This window comes from Ursus arctos, unplaced genomic scaffold, assembly GCF_023065955.2.
Source record: "Ursus arctos isolate Adak ecotype North America unplaced genomic scaffold, UrsArc2.0 scaffold_24, whole genome shotgun sequence".
Taxonomy (NCBI): Eukaryota; Metazoa; Chordata; class Mammalia; order Carnivora; family Ursidae; genus Ursus; species Ursus arctos.
This window is the reverse complement of record NW_026622919.1, coordinates 5,568,808-5,588,483: the sequence shown is the minus strand read 5'-3', so window position 1 is coordinate 5,588,483 and position 19,676 is coordinate 5,568,808. Positions and strand designations below refer to the sequence as shown.

General features: G+C 54.8%; 1 protein-coding gene across 1 annotated transcript; it reads right to left on the bottom strand.

The window, feature by feature from the left end:
* Positions 1-549: 549 nt before the first annotated feature.
* WBP2 (WW domain binding protein 2) lies at positions 550-8,076 on the bottom strand. Its single transcript, XM_026484122.4, has 8 exons — positions 7,939-8,076; positions 5,548-5,656; positions 4,277-4,412; positions 3,287-3,379; positions 2,549-2,683; positions 2,226-2,348; positions 1,764-1,840; positions 550-1,656 (listed from the first exon to the last, which is right to left on the bottom strand). Exons 1-8 carry the CDS (start codon positions 7,995-7,997, stop codon positions 1,603-1,605), a joined length of 786 nt encoding a protein of 261 aa, XP_026339907.1. The 5' UTR covers positions 7,998-8,076; the 3' UTR covers positions 550-1,602.
* Positions 8,077-19,676: the final 11,600 nt, after the last annotated feature.

The following is a 19,676-nucleotide window of genomic DNA, read 5'->3' as shown; positions in this document are numbered from 1 at the left end:
ACTCCAGTGCTCCCGTGCTGGGCTTTCTCAGAGCTCCCGGACCCACGGGCGCGGTGCCCGCAGCCCTCCTCCAGGCCAGGGCCCAGGGGGGTGCAGGCGCTGGGAAGGACTCTGGCTGTTTCCTCCCCTCCCCCCAGACACGGAGTCTCCCCAGAAGTCACGCACTGGGGGCACTGCCGGACATGTTCCTCCTGCAGACACCTCCCCGCCCGAGACGGGGGCCAGGGCTGCATTTCCATGTGGTGGTGAGCACAGCAGGCCAGGCCCACCTCCAAGGCCTCTGGCCCACGGCAGCTGCTGGGCTGCCCCAGGCCCCAGGCAACCCCGTGGGTGGGCCAAGTTGCCCAGTAACCGCCACCTGGGGACACAGCCACCTGGGGACACAGCCGTGGGAGGCCTTAGCGTCCTGGGCCCCAGAATGCTGTGGGAACCAGGGGCTCTCACGCAGGGAGGGAACGTGTCCCCAGAACCCTCCAGGGCCCTTAGCAGCCACACCCTTCTCTTTTCCCAAGAGCTCACACTGGTCACCACGCACAGAGCCAGAAAGGGTCCAGTCACTTCATTTTTACTACTTCACATTTTCAGCAAACAAATCAAGGTGCAAAGAGGGTTTATTTCACATTAATATATTAACTGGTTTTGTTTTGTTTTTTGTCAAATAAATAGGGAATTCTCTTTAAATACCCATCTCCTCACTTCACAGCCAGTCCAGAAGCAAATAAGAGCAAATTTTAGTGCGTCCAGGGGGCATATCACCAATTAGGCATGAAGCTTAAAGGGAAGAGGGCAGGGTGAGGGGCTGGTGAGGGGTCACGGTCAGCACACTGGCTCAGGCCAGGCCCCATGGGTCAGGGGCCTGTTCCAGCCCACTGAGGAACCCCCAAATGGCATGATGGAATGAACATGCATTCTCCAGTTCCAGTCTGAGAAGCCCCTTCTAGAGGAAAAAGAGAGAAGGCAGAGAGGGAAACAAAAGCCAAAAATACAAGGAGGGAAGCAGCAGCCTGGCCTGATGGCGGCCCGCCTGACAGAGGACAGGACAGGGAGGGGCAGGTGAGTGTGACCAGGCTGGAGGCTGGCTGGGATTAGAATGTGGGCTGACAGTCCAGTGAGAAGGTGACCTTCCACAGTGAGGCACAGACCAGAGTGGAGGGAATGTGAGGGGGGCCCGGCGGGGGCCCTCAGGAAGACGCGAGGCTGGTCTGAGGGAGTTCACAAGGCTGAGTATAAAGTAGATTCCAAAACGAGGGAGCTGGACTGCGGCAGAGGAGGTGGCCAGAGACTCCCTCTGGGGGCAGAAGCTACTAGAGCAAGCCAGAAACGAGACGGATGCCTTCGCTCCTGAGCAGAGCCCCAGAGATGGTACAGGGAAGGGCATCCGAGCAGCGCCGTGGGCTCTGAGCTAGCTTGAGAAGTGGGGAGGCAGGACTCCCGAGTGGAGGGCCCCCCCCTTCCCTCAACACCAGTCCCTGGGAAGTGTTTTATAATCAGACCTGGAAGAACAAGGCCCTTCCATCACCCTCCTAGCCCCAGTCTCAGCCCCAAGGGGAAGGGAAGGGAAGGGAAGAGTGACGAGGGGTGGGAGGCAGGGGTGTGAGGGGTCTATTGGGTCTTCTTATCTTCTGGTGGGTAGTAGGGAGGTGGTGGAGGCTGGTTCTAAGGAAGGAAGGAAGACACATCTCATTAGAAGGTTCACGACAAGACAAGGTCTCCCCACCCCTCGACCCCTGCACACTGCCCGCCCGCTCCCCGTCCCTGCTCACCGTGGGCATGTAGACGTTGTGTGGGTTGCCCGGGTTGTAATAGGCGCTGGCCGCCGCTTCTGCAGCCTTGGCTTCAGCTGTGAGAGCAAACACACTTGGGGTAAGCCCCAGCCACCAGCCCTCCCCTCTTCAAGCGGCCCCTGGAGCCACGCTGAGAGATTCCCCGCCAGGCACCACAGGGCGGGGGGCGGGGGGCACTCCCTACCTGATCCTCCCCACAATCCCGCCTGGGGGTGGGGTGGGGGGTACTGCCACCTTCTGGTTGTGGATGACCAGACAACAGAGGGAGACCTTCCCTGCCCCGGGGCACACAGCTAGCTAGCTGGGGGGAGAGTGGGGGCTGGAATCTAGAACTTGACCAGCAGCCACCGCACTGCCCGTCCCCTGAACTAGTCCAAGGCCAGGGTCATTCACCATCTGGGGCTCCCACGCAGCAGGACAGTTAGCAGCCCAGGGTCTCACCTGCAGGAGTGGAGGGGACAGCAGGGCCACTGACCGGAGGTTCCACGGGCCCAGGGTAGGGCGGTGGTGGAGGCTGCACATATCCCATGGCCCCGTCCATCATGGGAGGTCCTGGATAGAACTCTGCTCAGCGAGACAGTGAAAGGGACCCTGTGAGCAGCTAGCCCCGGCTCCCCCAGCTGGCACCTTCCGGGCCCCTCCAGCTCCTCCATTAGTCCTGAAGCAGCTCAAAGAACAAGTCTCCCCTCGACAACCCCCTAGCCTGGGTGGGGGTGGCTGGCGGGTGGGCGGGATGAGGGGTGGGCAGCAAAGGACACACTCACCAGGTGGGGGCGGTGGATAGGGGTAGCCAGGAGGGCAGGGGTACATTCCATTGGCGACTGGCGGGGGAAAGACATAGGCCCCGCTGGGCATGTGAGAATACCCATAGGCTCCATTGGGGGCTTCGCCTCGGGAGGCTATAAGCACAAGGGGAGAGAGAAATGAGTGTCGCCTGCCGAGGGGAGCTGCAGGGTCCCAGGAATGTGCACAGCAGACATGCCTCACCCACCCCGTTCCACTCCCCACCCACGTTTGAGCCAGCCTCAGTCAGGGAGGAAGTGAGGGAGCTGGACGGGGAGAGAGGCCAGAGCCAGGGCAGGGGTGGACGGACGGACAGATGGACAGAGAGAAAGAGGGAGGCTCGGGGACAGGGTGAGGCTGGGGACAACGTGAGGGTGTCTGCTGAACACAACCCCTGGTGATTGAAACTGTTGTTTGGTAGCTGAATGGCTGGGTTTCTTGTTTGTTTTCATGAGGCCAGAGTAAAACGTCCTGGAGTCCAAAGAGCTTTGTCCAAATGTCCTACACAGGCTCCAGGCCAGGTACACCCAGCCTTTGAGGTACAGGCCAGAGTGCCGCTAACGACAAGTCTCCTTCCCAATTCCCAGCCCCAGTCGGCCGGGGCCCGGACACTTAGCTCTCAAGTGCGTAAAAACAAAACAAAAAGTAAACAACTGCAAACAAGTTAAAACCCACACATTTCAGTACAGCTTCACCCTGGACTTTCAGACCCTTGGTACCTTGAGATGCCACCTGCAGCATCCGTTGTCCAAACTCGATGGCGCCCCCTGCCGTAAAGGTCAACTTGTAGGACGCGGAGCCTTCCCAGCCACCTGGGAGGGGAACAGGGCATCCACAGCTCAGGAAGCTGCCAGGTTACACCTGAAGAGCCGGCTCTCTGTTCTCTCCGGGCCTCCGTCCAGAAAGGGCTGGCTCTGCAGTGCCTTCCTGCCCCGCTGCTTCTGGTATGCCGCCCGCACAGCGTGTCTGCAGGGCACTCTTTGGAACAGGGGACTTTTCTTTCTTGGAACCAGCTTTCCAAGTTATCCCGTCCCTAGCCGTGTAAGTTCATCAGCACTAAAGCCTCCGGCCCCTCCCTGAAGCAGGTTCCGTCAGCAACATGGGACATTCAACATCAGAACAGATCCCTCCTCCTGAGATGCTTAAGGATGGACCCCTGGCCCCTCAAAGCCTGGCTTCTGCTTAAGGGGAACCGTGAGCCCCTAGAGAGCAAGACTCGACCTGGCCGGGTGTGAGGGGGAGGCCAAGTTCAACACACGGGTCTCTAGTGTCTGCAAAAAAGCCCGCCACCCAGCGGGGCCTCTCCAGGTGGCGCAGGGGCAGCTGGCCCTTCCTGGCCGTAGGGAAAAGGCCATTCCCAAGAACCTGATACAGTCCCTTCCTGTACCTAAAATATGAACACACTCCCTAGGTCACGATAAGCATTTTTACTTATTTTTTTAATCATTTCTTATTTTTTTTAATCATTTGGCTGATTTCACTCCGAAAAGGTGATCTGAGCTGCTATCTTCAATGTCAGCCCCTCCTTGCTCTTGTCATTCAAAAACCCGCCTCTGCTCAACAGCTGGCAGCCCAGGTGGGGGGTCTTGGAAGCCAGTCCAGAGCCGGGAAGAGGACAAGGCTAGGGGGTGATTAAAGGTCCAAAGAGGATGTCTCCAAGACAGCAGAGGCCCTGCCAGAACAGCTCTCTGGAAGCCCCCATCACCCACCTCCTGCTTCAGCCTTCACTGTTCCCTTGATGTAATTTGCACCAAACACGGGCTGCTTGATCTCACAGTCCTTCATCAGATAAAACGGCATCATGAAGGACTGCATGGCATCCTTGCCTTTGGACAGAAAGATGACCTGCAGGGAGACAGGAGGAGAGCCATCAGTGCCCACACCTCGGCCCGCCCGGCTCGGCTCTCACTTCCTCTGTGTGAGGGGTCTGCTCCCGGGACCAGGGCCTGCGGCCCCAGGGCGCACCCTGCACCAGACGCTCCTGGAGAGAGCTTGAAAGGTGAAAGACCCTACGCGTGGCTGTGGCTGGAGAGGCGGACCGTGGCTGTCCACCAGAAAAACGTGCCACTCACAGAACATGTGACAGGGACAGGCTCCGCTGCCATTTAAGTGGTGGATGTGGTGGGCAAGTGAAGGGGGCTGCAAAGCTGGGGCAGGGAGGCAGGGGGAGGGCAGTGCCGGCTTCCAGAAGGGGGAGGTGGAGCCCGAGCGTCCCAGAACGGAGAGCAAAGGTGCGGCAGCTGTTGGATCCCGGGAGAAGGGGGCTGTGCAAACAGCAAGAGTATCCCACCCCGCACTTGGAAAACCGTTTTAAACCCTTCAATCTGGGACTGAAGACGCCACCAGAAAAGGGGTTTTGAGGCTCCCTTGTCTCTGCCAAGTCGCGATGATGAGAACTTGAAGATATGCCCCTCTCTTCCAACCATCTTAAAATCTAACTCTCGGTAGCTACGGGCAGTGACCCTTCTCCAAGAATGGCCATTTGTCTTTCTCTGGAAGGCTCTCAGTCGGCCTGGGTCATTCTCAGGCAAGGCCCATGCTGCAGTCTGGCACTCCTTGCGCTGCAGGGCTATGCTGGGCTGTCTGCCCAGCCTGGAGCTCTGGCCACACTGCTGTATCCTGCTTACCGCATCTGTCCCTCTGGATGTGCACAAAGGCCTCGTGGGCCGCTCTTTCAGAAAAAAGTCGTAAGTGCCTCCCCACTCCAGGCCCAAGTCACCCCAGCAGCCGCACCCAACAACATGCAGATTTTCCAGCAACGGCTCCGGAACTGCATGGATTCGATGCCCAGGGGTCGGTTTCGCTGCCCAGAGAGCTGGTGATTCTAGAATCCAGGAGCATGTGACAGAAACATGTGGAGTGAGGAACTAACGTTCTCCAGGTTCAGAGGCCACTGGGCTCACGAGGCTGAAGCTGACCTAAGACTCCCATCGGCCCCCGGGAACCACGAGCTTTCACACCATCATACGGCGCGACTCACCCGGTAAGGGGTAAGGTAGACGGTGCCTTTCTTGGTCCCTTTGAAGGCCTCGGGCACGTTCTTCATGTCGTTGAATGTAAGTTCCACATGGTCATAAGACATCAGGATGCTGTGATGAGAAACGAGGACAGGCCCTGATGAGCCAGTTCGGAGCCATGACCTGCTTTCCCCAGGGATTGGACACCCCCCACCCCGCCCCCCAGGTAAGCACGTGTTCAGCACGTCGGGTCTCAAACCTGTTTGGACACGGCTGCAAGGAAACCATTAATACAGCCTCGGAAGAGATGAGCAAGGTGGGGGTTTACAGAATTTCCCCAAGCCCCACATATACACCCCCCGGTGATCACAGAAGAGCTGAGGGCTTTACAGCTGTAACACCGTCATCCCTCAAATCACGTCAGATTACCTGCGTTAACTCTCCCATTTCTTCTGAGTCCCTATAGGAGGCGTCTGTTTTCACTGGTTTATTAGTACTGATACATAAACCCTCTAAGACATGACTACTACGCATTACCAAAGGTAAACCTGGGCTTCCTGAACTGGGTCTGCAGGGGTGGGAGCCCATGAAGCCCCTGAGATGATGGTCCATGCATTTTTCTGGAAGAATCTGCATCTTTCATCACTCTCAAAGGGATTCATCACTTGAAGAGTAAGGCTCACTATTTTAACGTGAAATTTTAAACACTAATTTAAACTCCAATTGCCGTACACACAACTTTTTTCAGAAATGAGGCTGAAGCATTTTCTAAAACAAGGCACACCATTATTTAGCAGCACAGAGCCCAAAGCCAGGCAGGAGGCTCACCAGGACAGATACATTCTTGTCCCACAAAGTCCCACTAAAAAGAAAGAAAAAAAATAGGTAACAGGAGATGTTACCAAATGGCATCAAAAGTGTTTTTCCAGGCCCGGGACTGGCTCGCACACAGAGACTTACAAACTGGGAACAATGTGAGGTTTCTCCGATTATGAGATAACAAGGTCCAAGTTCACATGGTTCCATTTGTCCTCCTCCTCCTCCCAAATATCACAACTTTCTTCACTGGGGAAGTAAGTGGGAAAGAGGACTGGTACCAGAAAAGAGAAGTACAGTCCAGAGGGGCGCCTGGGTGGCTCAGTGGGTTGAGTGGCTGACCCTTGGTTTCTGCTCACATCATGATCTCAGGGTCCTGGGATTGAGCCCCGCATGGGAGTCTGCTTGTGGATTCTCTCTCTCCCTCTGCTCCTCCCCTCTGTGCTCTCACAGCACCCCTCCCAAATAAATAAATCTTTAAAAAAAAGCTCAGATAAAAGAGGTCATTACCAGGAACAGGCTGGTCAGGCAGACCCTGAGCGGGTGGAGGGAACGTCAGCATTCCGAAGCCGGGGGCACCCCAGGCTTTCTCCTGACTCATCAAGCATTCCTGCGTGCTGGCCCTGGCAGGCTACAAGGCTCGGATCCCACCAAGTCTCTTCTGCGGACTCAGGCTCCTCGTAAGCCTTCTGCCTTCAAGAGGCATTTCAGGGTCAGCGTAGCTCAACCAAGGCTAGAATGTTTAATTCCCGAGCTCACGGAGAAAGAGAGAAGCCACCGAGAAGTCCAGAGACTGGAGAAGAGACGACAGAATCGACTGGGGGGGAGGGGGCAGGGGGAGAAAGTAAGTCTACTGCTGGGAGACTTCTGGTCTGGCAGGTGACCCAAGTTAACAGGCATTCAAGAGAAAGACAAAAGGATAGACACCGTGCCAGGAAATGTGTTCGACATTTGACAAACGTTATCTATTTAACTGCACCTCTGGGCCTCAGTTTCTCATCTGGAAACTCAGCAATTCTGGAATATACTGGAAGGCTATGTACTGGTAGTTAAGCCTATTCAACTTCCGAGTGAAAGACGCCTTTCCCGGAATCCCATCTCTGTTATTTACAGCTCTGTGATCTCAGGCAAGTTACTTAACCTCTCCGCGCATGTTTCCTTACACGTAAAATGTGTAGAACAGTATGGTCCGCCGCGCCGCACGTACATATTAAATAAGGTAGAAGAGGAGCGCAGCCTGGCACGTAGTAACGTAGTAACCGCCCAATAAGTGGCAATTATTTTTGTCTAACGCTCTTCCCACCTCTCGAAGTCATCGACTCCGGGAAAGGGGCTCAAGAGCGATCCCGGTATCCCACCTGTCTCCCCAAGCCCCGTCCCCCTCCAGCCGCTGCCCCCCCCCATCCCACTGCTAATCGCGACATCCCAGCCGCTCCTCCGCGACCCACCCTCCTGCCTCCGGCCCCGCCTCCAGCCGTTACCCACCCCCACCGCACCCCGACACTTTACTCTGCTCACGGGTTTATTCCCGACCGCCCACTCGTCCACCGCCCACGCCCGCCTTTCCCTCCTCCAGGATCCTTCCGCAGTGTTTTCACCTCTCGGTGTTGTTGACGATCACTCCGCCGCCCTCCGAGTGATTCTTGTTGAGCGCCATAGTCTCTCGGAAAAGGGTCCCGAGACTCCCAACGCAGTGCGCTTGCGCCCCTCTACGGCCCGCCCCTAGTGGCGTCGTTCGTATTAGAGGCAGCCAATCACAGCTCTTGCGCGGAGCCTGGCCCAACCACCTGATCTCGAGCGTCACGTGGTAACAGTTTACTCACCCCTCCCACTTTCTCCTGCATCACAAACAAGCTGAAGACTACAATTCCCAGAAGGCAATGCTCCCTCAATCGGCTTTTCCCTGCGCTAGTGGAAGGATGCATTGTGGAACTTGTAGTCTTCCCGGCCGTAGGCCTGGATTGACTTCCCTAATTGCATAACTAATCGGCTTCCGCATTCCCCACTGTCCATCCCGTCTTCAAAGGGGCAGGAATAAACAATTGGACACGCCACAGGGGAATTAATCATAAAGGCCCTGAGCACAAAAGTGCCTACTCACAGAATGGGGGTAGTAATCTAAACCGGGTGTGGGAAATGGTGAACAGTCATTTTCTGGGGCATCTTTATCGTTCAAAGAAGACTTGCGGAACCCTGAGTCTGACTTTACCCCGGATCCGGGTAGTCACTGGAGCCTTGTAGATGAGTGCAAGGCCCGGTTCCAGGACGTGATGGGCTGGCGGGCTAGCTGGCAGAGAGGAGTCAGGAAAAACTTTCGTCCGTGTCATGAAGTCAGACCCAGACCCTCCGAGGTTGGGGGTGAGAGTGTCCGTGTGGGGAGGAGAACCCGGTGCCCGGACCTGACGCCTCCACCAAACCCACTGTCCCGTGGGGAGAGCCCCCACCTTCCGGCCGCCTCCACCGCTGCCGGCCTCGCGGTGGCGCTGCTCCCTCTAGAAAGTTCTGGCTTTCAGTCCGGCCCGCCCGGCCGCGTTCCAGCTGGAAGATTTAAACAAGACTCGCAGTAATTGAACGGAACTAGGCACAAGGCGAGACCTGCAGCCCCATCATATGGCTCACAAAATAGAGCTGACTCATGTCAGCTCGGGACCCAGCGCTGGGCGGCGCCCTTTGGCAGCTGTGTTATTATGTAAACTACCCCCACCACCGAGGCGGATCTTTAAGGGGGGAGAAAAGGGGGTGTCACTCCCCACGTGGCGGTGCTAGTGCAGCATTAATCTTAAGGGATCAGAGTTTGACTTAAAGCAGACAGCTGATTCCCGACACGTGATGGCCAACCTGGGGACCCACCTGCCTGACTTACCTCTTGAGAGAGATTTCCTAGGTGAAGAATCAAAACCCAGAAAAGATTATGAGACCTGTAAAAGCCTTCTGTGAAGTCTTAAGCAAAGCAGGTGGGAACTTGAGGGACAAGTGCAATGAACTACTGCATGATAGACATGAAAAGATCTGCCCCAGTAGTTAAATTAATTTTGGCACATGAAGTCTATGCTGCTGTTTAAAAAAAAAATGAAGGCAAATTCTATGTGCAGATCTAGAAAGATTGCCAGTCTGTTAAGTACAAACAGGTGTATGAATATGCTTCTGCAAAAAAAAAACCCAAAAAACAAAAAAACTTTCACTTGTCTTAAAATTAGGATCTAGATCTAGATATAAAATTTCTGGGAGGAGCCGCCAGACATTGTTTTTGGCATTATCCCACTGAGGCATGGGTCTGGGAATTGGGGTGGGCTGGTGACTCTGTATATCGTATACTTCCTTGTACTGTTTAATTGTTTACCGTGCACATTCTACATATTAACAACACATTTCAAAAAGAAAGCGAAAATCCACCCAGTAAAGGTTATGCAAGAACAATTGCTTTGAGGACCATAAAAGGGAAGGTGGGGAGACAGTCCAGTCCCACCACCAGCCCTTTGCGGAACTCCATCAGTGGCAGCTTTTGGAGGCCTTGTTGAGAACTAAAATACACAATCATGAAAACACAGTATACACAGCTGAGGCCACACTTAGGCCTCCTGACAGGAGAGGAAATGTGTTGAAGAGGAAGTCAGAGCGGAGAAAAGCCAGCAGGCTTCGTTGGTTCCAGCTTCAATGTCCAACTTTTGCAAGTTTAATAAAAGCATATGACTGTGGGGCACCTGGCTGGCTTAGTCAGTAGAGCATATGACTCTTGGTCTCGGGGTTGTGAGTTCGAGCCCTACGTTGGGTGCGGAGATTATTTAAAATCTTAAAAAAAATAAAAGAAAATCTGAAAAAATAATAGTAATAAAATTAAAATATATGACCACATGAACACATCGTTCGAGTCACCCCCAGCTGTGAAGGGGAGCAGTGGTTTCCAGTACCCATGCTGAGGGCAGCTTATTGCGGAACCAAGTCAGCGGCAAAGTGTTCCGTCTGGGCCCAGGGCTCAGACCTCAGACATCTCCTGCCTTGGAGTCTGCACAGGCTCTGCATGTTTCCAGAAATGATCACTTTTCGTTGAGCTGTCATCGTTGCTATTCTCCAGAGGGAAGCTTCCTGAGTGGCATGCTAAGCAGGAGCCCAAGTAAGCCTGACATACTGCTCCCTTCACCCAGGACAGCCAGTGCCCAGTCACCCCTGAAGCCCGGGGAAGCATCATGTCTTTGCCCCCGTGAGCAGAACAAATACCATTGGTACTGAACAAAGAATCATTTTCTATGTGTGCCACAACATTAAAAAGATTAGATTATTTTTAAAAGAAGCAGTTTACCAGATGGTGGCTTTTTATTAACCTTGACCCATAGTAAGAAGTACATTTTATATCAAGACTGGGTACACACAGATTCGTATTTTTAAGTGCAACTGAGAAAGGAAAGACCTGGGGCACCTGGGTGGCTCAGTCAGTGAAGCGTCTGCCTTCAGCTCAGGTCATGATCCCGGGGGTCCTGGGATCGAGCCCCACATCGGGCTTCCTGCTCAGTGGGGAACCCACTTCTCCTTCTGCCCCTCCCCCCCAATGCGAGTGCGCTCTCTCTCTGTCATATAAATAAATAAAATCTAATAGAAAAAGGAAAGACACGTTTGGGACTGAAAGAGTAAAAATCAACTCAGACTGAAGTAGAAAACAACAGCACAAGAGTCAGGCTGGGAGGAGAGACACAGAGCCTACAGCAAAGCTAGCAGAAGGCATGGTTTCTTCCCAAGGACATGCGGCCTCTCAGTTACTGCTTTCTTATCAGTGGTACCCCTAGACAGGCTCTGCAATTCCCAGCGAGTAGTGGGGGTGCCCCTGTGCTAAGCCTCTCACCTGCTGCCAGCCCCCCATCCCCAGGCAGTCCCCACTGCTGCTGATTCCTTCTCAGGAATGGCAACCGCTCTAGAACTGATCCTTGTTTTCCGTGGGCCCTCTTCGGAATCCTCCAGAACCCAAACCTGACAAGAGCTGCTTCCCTCCTCCCCGTAGAGGATGGATGGGCGCCCAGGGCAGGCCTGCAGGCCGTGTAGGCTGGTGGCTGCCTGATGGGGCTTGAACACAACTTTCCTGAAATGACACCTCCCCTTACTTTACGCGGCTTAAGAACACTTTCTGTTGCATTAGTTAGCACGTGGAGAAGTATTACTGCGACCTTGCAAGCCCAGGAAAAGGCCCCTGGTGCACCAATTCACAGATCCCCTCTTGAAAGGGACATTTTAGAGAAAAAGAACTGTCAGCCACTGTTGGGTCACTGGGCTCCTGACTGAAGACACTGGGTGGGTGAGTGGGTAACTAATCTCCCAGAACAAATCTTAATGCTATTAAAATGTATCTAAAAATTGCTTAAGCGTTTTATCGCACATGCTATTTTTTTTTTCCTAAAAAGAGACAGAATTGCATCAGCTAAAAGCAAAAAATAAAAGATCGTCCCAGCTTTGGGACACTTTTTATTTTCGATTTGGATGTACTCTGCAATTTTCTATCTTATTTGGTAATTTGAAAAATTACTAATTGCTATGCGCTAAATTGATTTTGCGATCTTCAGCTTGGAAACCCCTGTTCCAGAAGAAAGGCTGAGGGTGGGGGTGGGTGGGATGGGAGCAGGACAGAAGGGAAGGGAGGGTTGAAGTTGAGGCTAGCACCAACTCCCCCACCCGTCCCCCACCACGGGGACCTGCACCCACCCAGCTCCTGAAGCTGATGCTGTCGCATATTTGGGGTTCCCGAGTCGGTATGCTGAAGGGTTGTATCAGTGTGCTTTAGGTAAGTCTCGGCCCCTTTGTGTGGCAGAGCAGCTGTGTGGATATTACCTTCTTTCTTCACTCTTCGTGAGGTAGCCATCTTCCCATCTCTTACCCAAGATGGCAGGAGAGGCTTCTTGCTCCCAGGGTGGGCTTATGGGTTCTCTAGCAGACGTTCTCAGTGCTGGCTGAGCACAGAAGGGGCCACATCCTTCAAAGACAGAAAGGCCCACAGTGTGCAGCTGGGGCTGTAGGGCTAGACAGGGGTGAGTGGCTGGACTTAGGAGACGGGGTGCTTTCCAGAGCCCAGGGACAGGAGCAGAGTTTGGGGGATTCTCCAGTGGTAGTTCCCCCGGCCTGCTCCCGTCCGGCAATCCCGAGAGGTGGGGTGTGGCTGTGGGAGTAGGGGCTGAACACCAAGAACTGTGGTTTGGGGTTGTGTGAAAGGGTCCAGTCAGAAGACAGAAACCACAGCAACTTTTGGACCAGGGAACATTTACTGTAAAGAGTTAAAATAGGTATAAAGCTACGGTCACGGAAAAGGTGAAGTATCCCAGGAGTGTGCGAAGCCGCCACCACCCATGAAGAAGACGTCCTGTGCTGATGGGGAGCTAGGAGCAGCTAGAGAATGGGGCTCCTTGCGCGCCTCCAGCCCCCGAGCTCTCTAGTGCCCCCTGGTGGCCAAGCCTGGCAGGGAGCCGCCCGCGGTGGCCCCTGGACCCCAACATCCGGAAGCCGAATGTACAGGGCAAGTGTTATGGGTTGAATTGTGTCCTCCCCAAATTCATATGTTGACATCCTAACCCCTAGTACCTCAGAACATGACCTTAAATGGAAGTAGGGTTGTTGTTGATGTATTTAGTAAAGATGAGGTCATTAGGGGGGCCCTAATCCAATATGACTAGTGTCCTTATAAAAGGGAAGTTTGGACACAGGCACACAGGGAGAAGGCCATGTGAAGATGAGGGCAGAGCTCTACAAGCCAAGGATTGCCAAATGTTGTCAGCAAACTGCCAGGAGCTAGGGGTCTGGTACACATTCTCCCTCACGGCCTCAGAAAGAACTCAATCTGCCAAGACCTTGATTTCAAACTCTGGCTTTCAGAACTCCGAGACAATAGTTTCTGTTGTTTCAGCCACCTACTTTGTCGTCCTTTGTTATGACAGCTCAAGCGGACGGCGACAGTGGGTTTGGAGCAGAAGGACAACAGCTTGGCGCGATCCCCAAACCTTGCTTGGCCCAGGGGAGAGAAGGCTTGCCGTACAGGGACCACTTGGGCCCAGACAATGGGCATCTCAGCAGCCGCCCCTGTGGAAAAAAGATTCCCAACCCCCCGAGGAGCTCTCCTGTCTGGTGGCACCGTGTAAAGCCCGGATGATGGTTCTCCCACCACCACCCTTCCAGACGTGCCTGAGGTAGAATACCTGACCCTCTTGGCAAAGGGCAGCTCATAATCAAATTTTATTTGATTTAGGGAAAACACTGACGTTTCTTGTACCTGCGTGTTACGGGACAAATTCGTGCTTGATACACCAGTTTTTTTCACTTAGCCCATAAGTCTCTCTCCACTAAGCCAGTGAGAGAAAGAAAACGCTTGGTGACCTTCCCTTTTCAGCCATCTGCTGCTGGTTGGGTGGGCTGCGACGCTGGAGTGGCAGATGCCACGTCAGGCGTAGGTGATGGGGACGTGAGCTATGTCCGGGCAGGTCACTGTGACTGGGTCTTTCAGTAGCGCCCTTCCTTGCTCCTCCATCAGGAGGCAGAGCCAGGGCACGTCTGGGGTGCTTTCTGGTTGCTATGGAGATGAGCCCCACCCCACGTTCCCAGGCCAGACCTTCCAGCTCTGCAAGGCCTGTTGTGAGCAATTCCTGCTGCAGGAGCGTTTGCGCAAACGCTGTCTTTTTCCACTTCTGTGCCTCCAAAGCCCCAGAAAGCCAGAAAGACATGGGCGTCACCTCTGAAGGTGTCCCCACCCCAGCACATGAGGAGCCGCCCCTCTGAGGGAGGGGACTCAGGGAGAAGAGAGACCAGGAGAGGCTGTCCTGGAGGTGGGCCCCTCCCCGCTCTCCCAGATGCTCCTTTCCAGCGGTTGGGAAGGACTCCTCTCCGTCTTCAGGGAAAGACGCAGGGTGGGGCGTCCTTCGTCCTCCTCGTCCACTTTTCCCTCCTTAAAGCCACTTCTCACCTAAATTACAAAGTGATTTTAGACCTGCAAATCTGATTGTACTGTTTCCCCAGGTGACACCCTGCTCCCAGGAAAAGTCCAGAATCCTGACCAGGCCCTGCCCAGCCAGACCTGGCTGGTTCACCTCCTGTTGTTCTCTACCCTCATTGCCCTCCCGCCCAGGAGTGGGAGTGCTTTGCCAGGCCCCGCCCGCCCCAGGCCTGCTTGTCCTTGGCCGGAGGCCTCAGCTGTCCGTCCCAGAGGTCACCCCTGGAAATGCCCCTCCCCGACCCTAGTAGGGTCCCTTCTTGAGGCCACCAGGCTTTTATTGTTTTCTTCTTTTTTTCCATCTCTGGGAAATGTGGGTTTTGTTTTGTTTTGTTTTATTGTAGTGGAAGGGAGGCAAAACTTCCTCCTACCTTCTTGGGGTCTCTAGTGGGACCTGAGAATTCAGTCAACATCCCACAGATTAACGGGAGAAAAGCAGACAGATTTCATTTTTGTATGTACCCAGCTGCCTTCGCAGGAGAAAGAAGACCCCAAAACTTAGGCCTAAGTGCTCATACACGAGGCTGCCCAGAGAGGAGTCATTGCGGAGAAGGCTCAAGGACATTGTCTCAACAAGGCTGGTTTGTGCAGATGTCTCTCGGCCTCAACATCCCCTCTCTGGTGATAAGAATGTTCTTTTCCTCCTGGCGTAGGGAGGCGGTCTTTCACGTGGGAGTTTTATCTCCTCTTTTCAGGAGGAAAAGGGGAGGCCAGCTCGCCTTTCCTGCATCTGTTGTCTTTCAAGTCTCTGTCACTCAGGAGACATGTTCCGAACCCCCTCCGCGGTAAGATATGCATCACATGAAATGTGCTGTTTTGGGGCGCCTGGCTGGCTGTCAGTAGAGCATGCGACTCTTGCTCTCGCGGTCATGAGTTCAAGCCCCACGTTGGGGGTAGAGTTTACTTAAAAGAAATTTACTGTTTTAATCTTTATTTATTTGAGAGAGAGAGAGAGTATGAGCAGGGGCAGGGGCAGAGGGGGAGGGAGAAGCAGGCTCCCCACGGAGCAGGGAGCCCGACTGCATCCCGGGATCCTGGCATCATGACCTGAGCCGAAGGCAGATGCTTCACTGACTGAGCCCCCCGGGCGCCCCAGATTTAGTCTTTCCAAGGGTACCGTTGGGTGGCATTAAGTACATTGTCGTGCAGCCGTCATCACCATCCGTCTCCGGATCTTCGTCATCGGCCCGAACTGAAACTCCGTGCCCGCTAAACGCTGTCTCCCGACCCCCGCTTCCCCAGCGGCTGGCGCCGACCATCCTACTTTCCGTCTCTGAATTTGCCAGTGTAGGAGCCTCGTGTAAACAGAATCATACGAGCTTTGTCCTTTCGCATGCGGCTTATTTCACTTGGTGTGACGTCTTCGAGGCCCCTCCGTGCGGTAGAAGTGTCAGAGCTTCTTTCCCTTCCGAGGCTGAATAATATCGCGTTGTATGTAAACACCGCATTACGTTTCTCCGTTCATCCATCGACGGACATTGGAGTTGCTTCTGCCACCTGCCTGTTCTGAAGAGCTTCGAGAACGTGGGTGTGCAAGTATCTGGCCAAGTGTCCGTGTTCAGTGTTTTGGGCATGTCCCGAAGTTGGGGTCGAGGCCCTTATGCGACAATTATCGCGTAGCCCTTTGTGAGGTCCCCTGAGGGCAGGGCATCCGTGTTTGGGTCACTCACGCCTATCTCCCTAGCACCGAGCACGGTGCCCCACGCTGAGTAAATAGGGTTAAATGCGTGAGCAAAGTTTCCAATCTTATCGGGGGGGACGTAATGTAGTGTCCTGACAAACGAGGGTCTGGGCTCATCTTTAGCTCCTGAAGAACAGATCTGCGGAGCCCCCCAAGGATTGACAAATCCCCCAAGAGTATTGATTTTACTCAGTCTGAGAAATGATAATAACAACAACACTTATTGAAAGCTCACTCTGGGGGCGCCTGGGGGGCTCAGTTGGTGAAGCGTCTGCCTTCAGCTCAGGTCATGATCCTGGGGTCCTGGGATTGAGCCCTGTTTCAGGCTCCCTGTTCAGCGGGGAGCCTGCTTCTCCCTCTCCCTCTGCTGCTCCCCTTGCTTGTGCTCTCTCTGTCTTTCTCTCTCTCTCTGTCAAATAAATAAATAAATAAAATCTTAAAAAAAAAAAAGTTCATTCTGTGCCAGGACCTGTGCCAACCATGTCACCTAAATTATCTCTTTCAGGGGCGCTTGGGTAGCGCGGTTGTTAAGCGTCTGCCTTCGGCTCAGGGCGTGATCCCGGCGTTCTGGGATCGAGTCCCACATTGGGCTCCTCCGCTGGGAGCCTGCTTCTTCCTCTCCCACTCCCCCTGCTGTGTTCCCTCTCTCGCTGGCTGTGTCTCTGTCACATAAATTAAAAAAAAAAAAAAAATCTTAAAAAAAAATTATCTCTTTCAATCTTCAAAATAATGCTATATGGTTCCACTCTTATCTTGTTTCGCGAGTGAGGAAACCCAGGCGTGGAGGGGCTCAGTTTGCCCAAAGCCTACGGTCAGGAAATGGCGGAAGGGGAATTTTTAGCCAAAGCTTTCTGATTCCAAAACTCACACCCGAAAACATTCTCTACTGCTGGGGCAGAAAAGCGTTGCTTTTTATATTAAAGCAAAATGGGAGCTCTTATGGAGTAAAATTCAATTTGACTGTCTTTTAAAGATTAAGTAACATCAGATACCAAAGCCTATTTCCTGCCTGCCTCGGGGCTCTGTGCTATGGATCTCTGAGCCCGTGTCACCCAGCTCCTCCGAGGGCCCTGGGGAAGGAGGTGGAGGGTTGCACCCCAGGGGAAGCCCATGACGACCTCCTAAGGGGCTTCTGAAGCGCCTACGCATCTTCTGGAAGATGTGACTGTGTAGCAAGGGAGTGACCTACGTTCCATGTGTTGCATGGTAGCACCCAATGGGAATGCGTGTGTCGCGTGTGGGGCTGAACGGGACGCACACCCGGCAACTAGATGCCACTTTCCCCCCTGCAGAGTCCCCAGCACCAGCCCAGCGGGGCCATCTGCAGGCTTCAACCCTGCCCAGTGCAGCCCTGCCTTCCTGGCCGGGCCCTCCCCGCTTGGCCACAGTCTGGGTCCAGCCTCACCCTGAGCCTGGGAGGAGGGGAGTGTGAAGGAAGGCCCGTCTGTGAGTGTGTTCCTTGGGAGGGGACAGAGGCGGGGGACGAGAAGGGAGGGGAGAGGATGGTGGCCACTTTCCTTTGGAGCGTGGGTGGGGGGCAAATGCAAACACATGAGGATATAGGACCGGGGCTGCCAAGACAGAGCGGTGTTCAAGGCCACGGCTCAATCCGTGGTCTGGAACTCTGGAGCTCATTTTCCCACAGAAACAATGCTCAAGGGGAGGTTGGCTCCCGGCCTGGCCCAGAGGAGCCAGATTCAGCTAATAGAAACAGCCTCAGAAGACCCTTCACACTCTCTGCTCTCCACCATTGTGTGCGCCGAGTGGGGGCTCAGGCGGGGGCTCAGGCGGGGGCTCAGGCGGGGGCTGGGAGACCGCAGACTGCCAAGGGCTCGGCTGGCCGTGGGAACTGGGGTGCGGTGGAGGGCAGGTCTTACACAGGCGACACTGCTGGGAAGCAGGGCGTGTGTGTGTGTGTGTTTAGATTTCTAAGCACAGGACGTACGTAAGCCATGGACCGTGGAGCTGGTGTCCCGGACTGGGTGGGCGCCTGCCTGGCCCCGTGCCTCAGTTTCTTCATCTGGAAATGATAGTGGTAGAAGGTTTGGACTAGATGGGTGGTTTTCTAACATTTTTTTCTTTTGAACACTTTCTCTTTTTGCAAGCAATCTGGATGAAGCCTGTACCAGCTGCGCTGATTAAAGTGTCTGCAGGGGCAGCGAGGGGCTGGCCCTCCTGGCTGGCTCCTCTGGCTCTGCGAGCCCGTCCTGCCTCAGTGTACCTCCTCGGAGCTTGAGATCCTCTCGGCGCATCTCTCACATGCGCCATCCCTCCCGCTCTAGCATTATCCCAGAGTCGCAGAGGAAGTGCGGGTTGCAGAGAACACTCCAGACTGGGGATATCACTGAAAGCTGGAGTCCGGCCCAGACAGCCCCTTGCTAGCTGTGCAGCCCGGAAGAGCCAGTCTCCTGCTCTGAGTTGTAAAGCTGTAAACGCTGGGATTTGGCGTTACGATGCACAAGGTTCCATGAGTTCTGGAAGTTGGGCGTCACTCTGCAAGTGGCAGGGACTGCTGTGGCTGCAGACTCGGTTAGTCAGGCCCAAATTCCAACCAGCAGCTCCCTCTGTCTAGCTCATGTTCCTGCAAAGTCAGGGACCTGAGGCTTCTTTGCAAAGGGAGTGTGTGGCTTGGTAGCAAGTCCCCATCGGTCCATGTGTGTGATGGTGACAGGAGCAGCCTTCCCCATTCTGGTGAGCTGGGGGCCCTGGCTGCCAAGGAAACCATTTTGAAAACATGAAGCCCCAGGAGCGAGGAGGCCCCACCCGGAAAAACAACATCCTGGCTGCTGGGGCAAAGGCAGAGCTCTGAGGAGGGGCTATTTTTAGCCGCCGAGGCAGGGCAGGACTTGTATGGCCTTGCTGTCTGGCTGCATAACTCACCCATTGTCCCGTCTGACCTTGGGCTAGCGCCTGAGAGGCCTCTGTCTGTCTCGGTCCTCCAGGCCTGGACCCTCTCTACGGGGCACCTGGGCCACAGGGAACCCAGGGCTGGCCTGGAAACACACTGGCTGTGTAGCCTGGGGGCGCGGGGCAAGCTGACCCCGGGGGTGGGCACCCCAGGATCCCGGGCCAGGCTGCGGGGGCTCAAGCAGCAGGGGGCGCCAGGCCTTCCTGGGAGAGAAGCAAGGGCTCTGCTGGGATGCAGGGCCTTGGTCTCCCCAGCCCGGAGCCCTGGTCCAGCTGCGCGGCTGGGTGTGGAGACGGTGAGGCGGGCTCCAGAGGAGGACACAGACCCCTTTCTGGGAGATATTTTCGCCTCCAGCCACACCCTGGGGCCTTCTGGGGCACAACCCTCCCGGACTGAGAAGGTGTGTGTGTGAAAGAAGTGGGAGCTCTCAAACCCTCTTGCCCACACCCAGGAGTGGTGTCCTGTTCTGGGGGGTGTGCGGTCTGCATTTAGCCCGGGGCACAGACACCAGAAGGCAGGTCCAGAATCGGTTTGCGGCACCAAGGATGAAAATAGCTCACGGGGACAGGCCACGAGGCAAACGCTCAGGCAGTTGGAAGACTGGGGGGCTGGCCCCCCTTGGGAGAAGCCACCTCCAGCTGCCCCTGCCCAGAACCAGGGAGCAGGGCTGCCCCAAAGGGCAGGCGCCTCTTTTCAGCCCCCTCCCCAGGAATCCTGGGACCTCCTGCCTTTCAAGACCAGCTCTCCAAAGATGAGAATTGTTGGTGGGTGGAGAGAAGGATAGAAAAAGGAG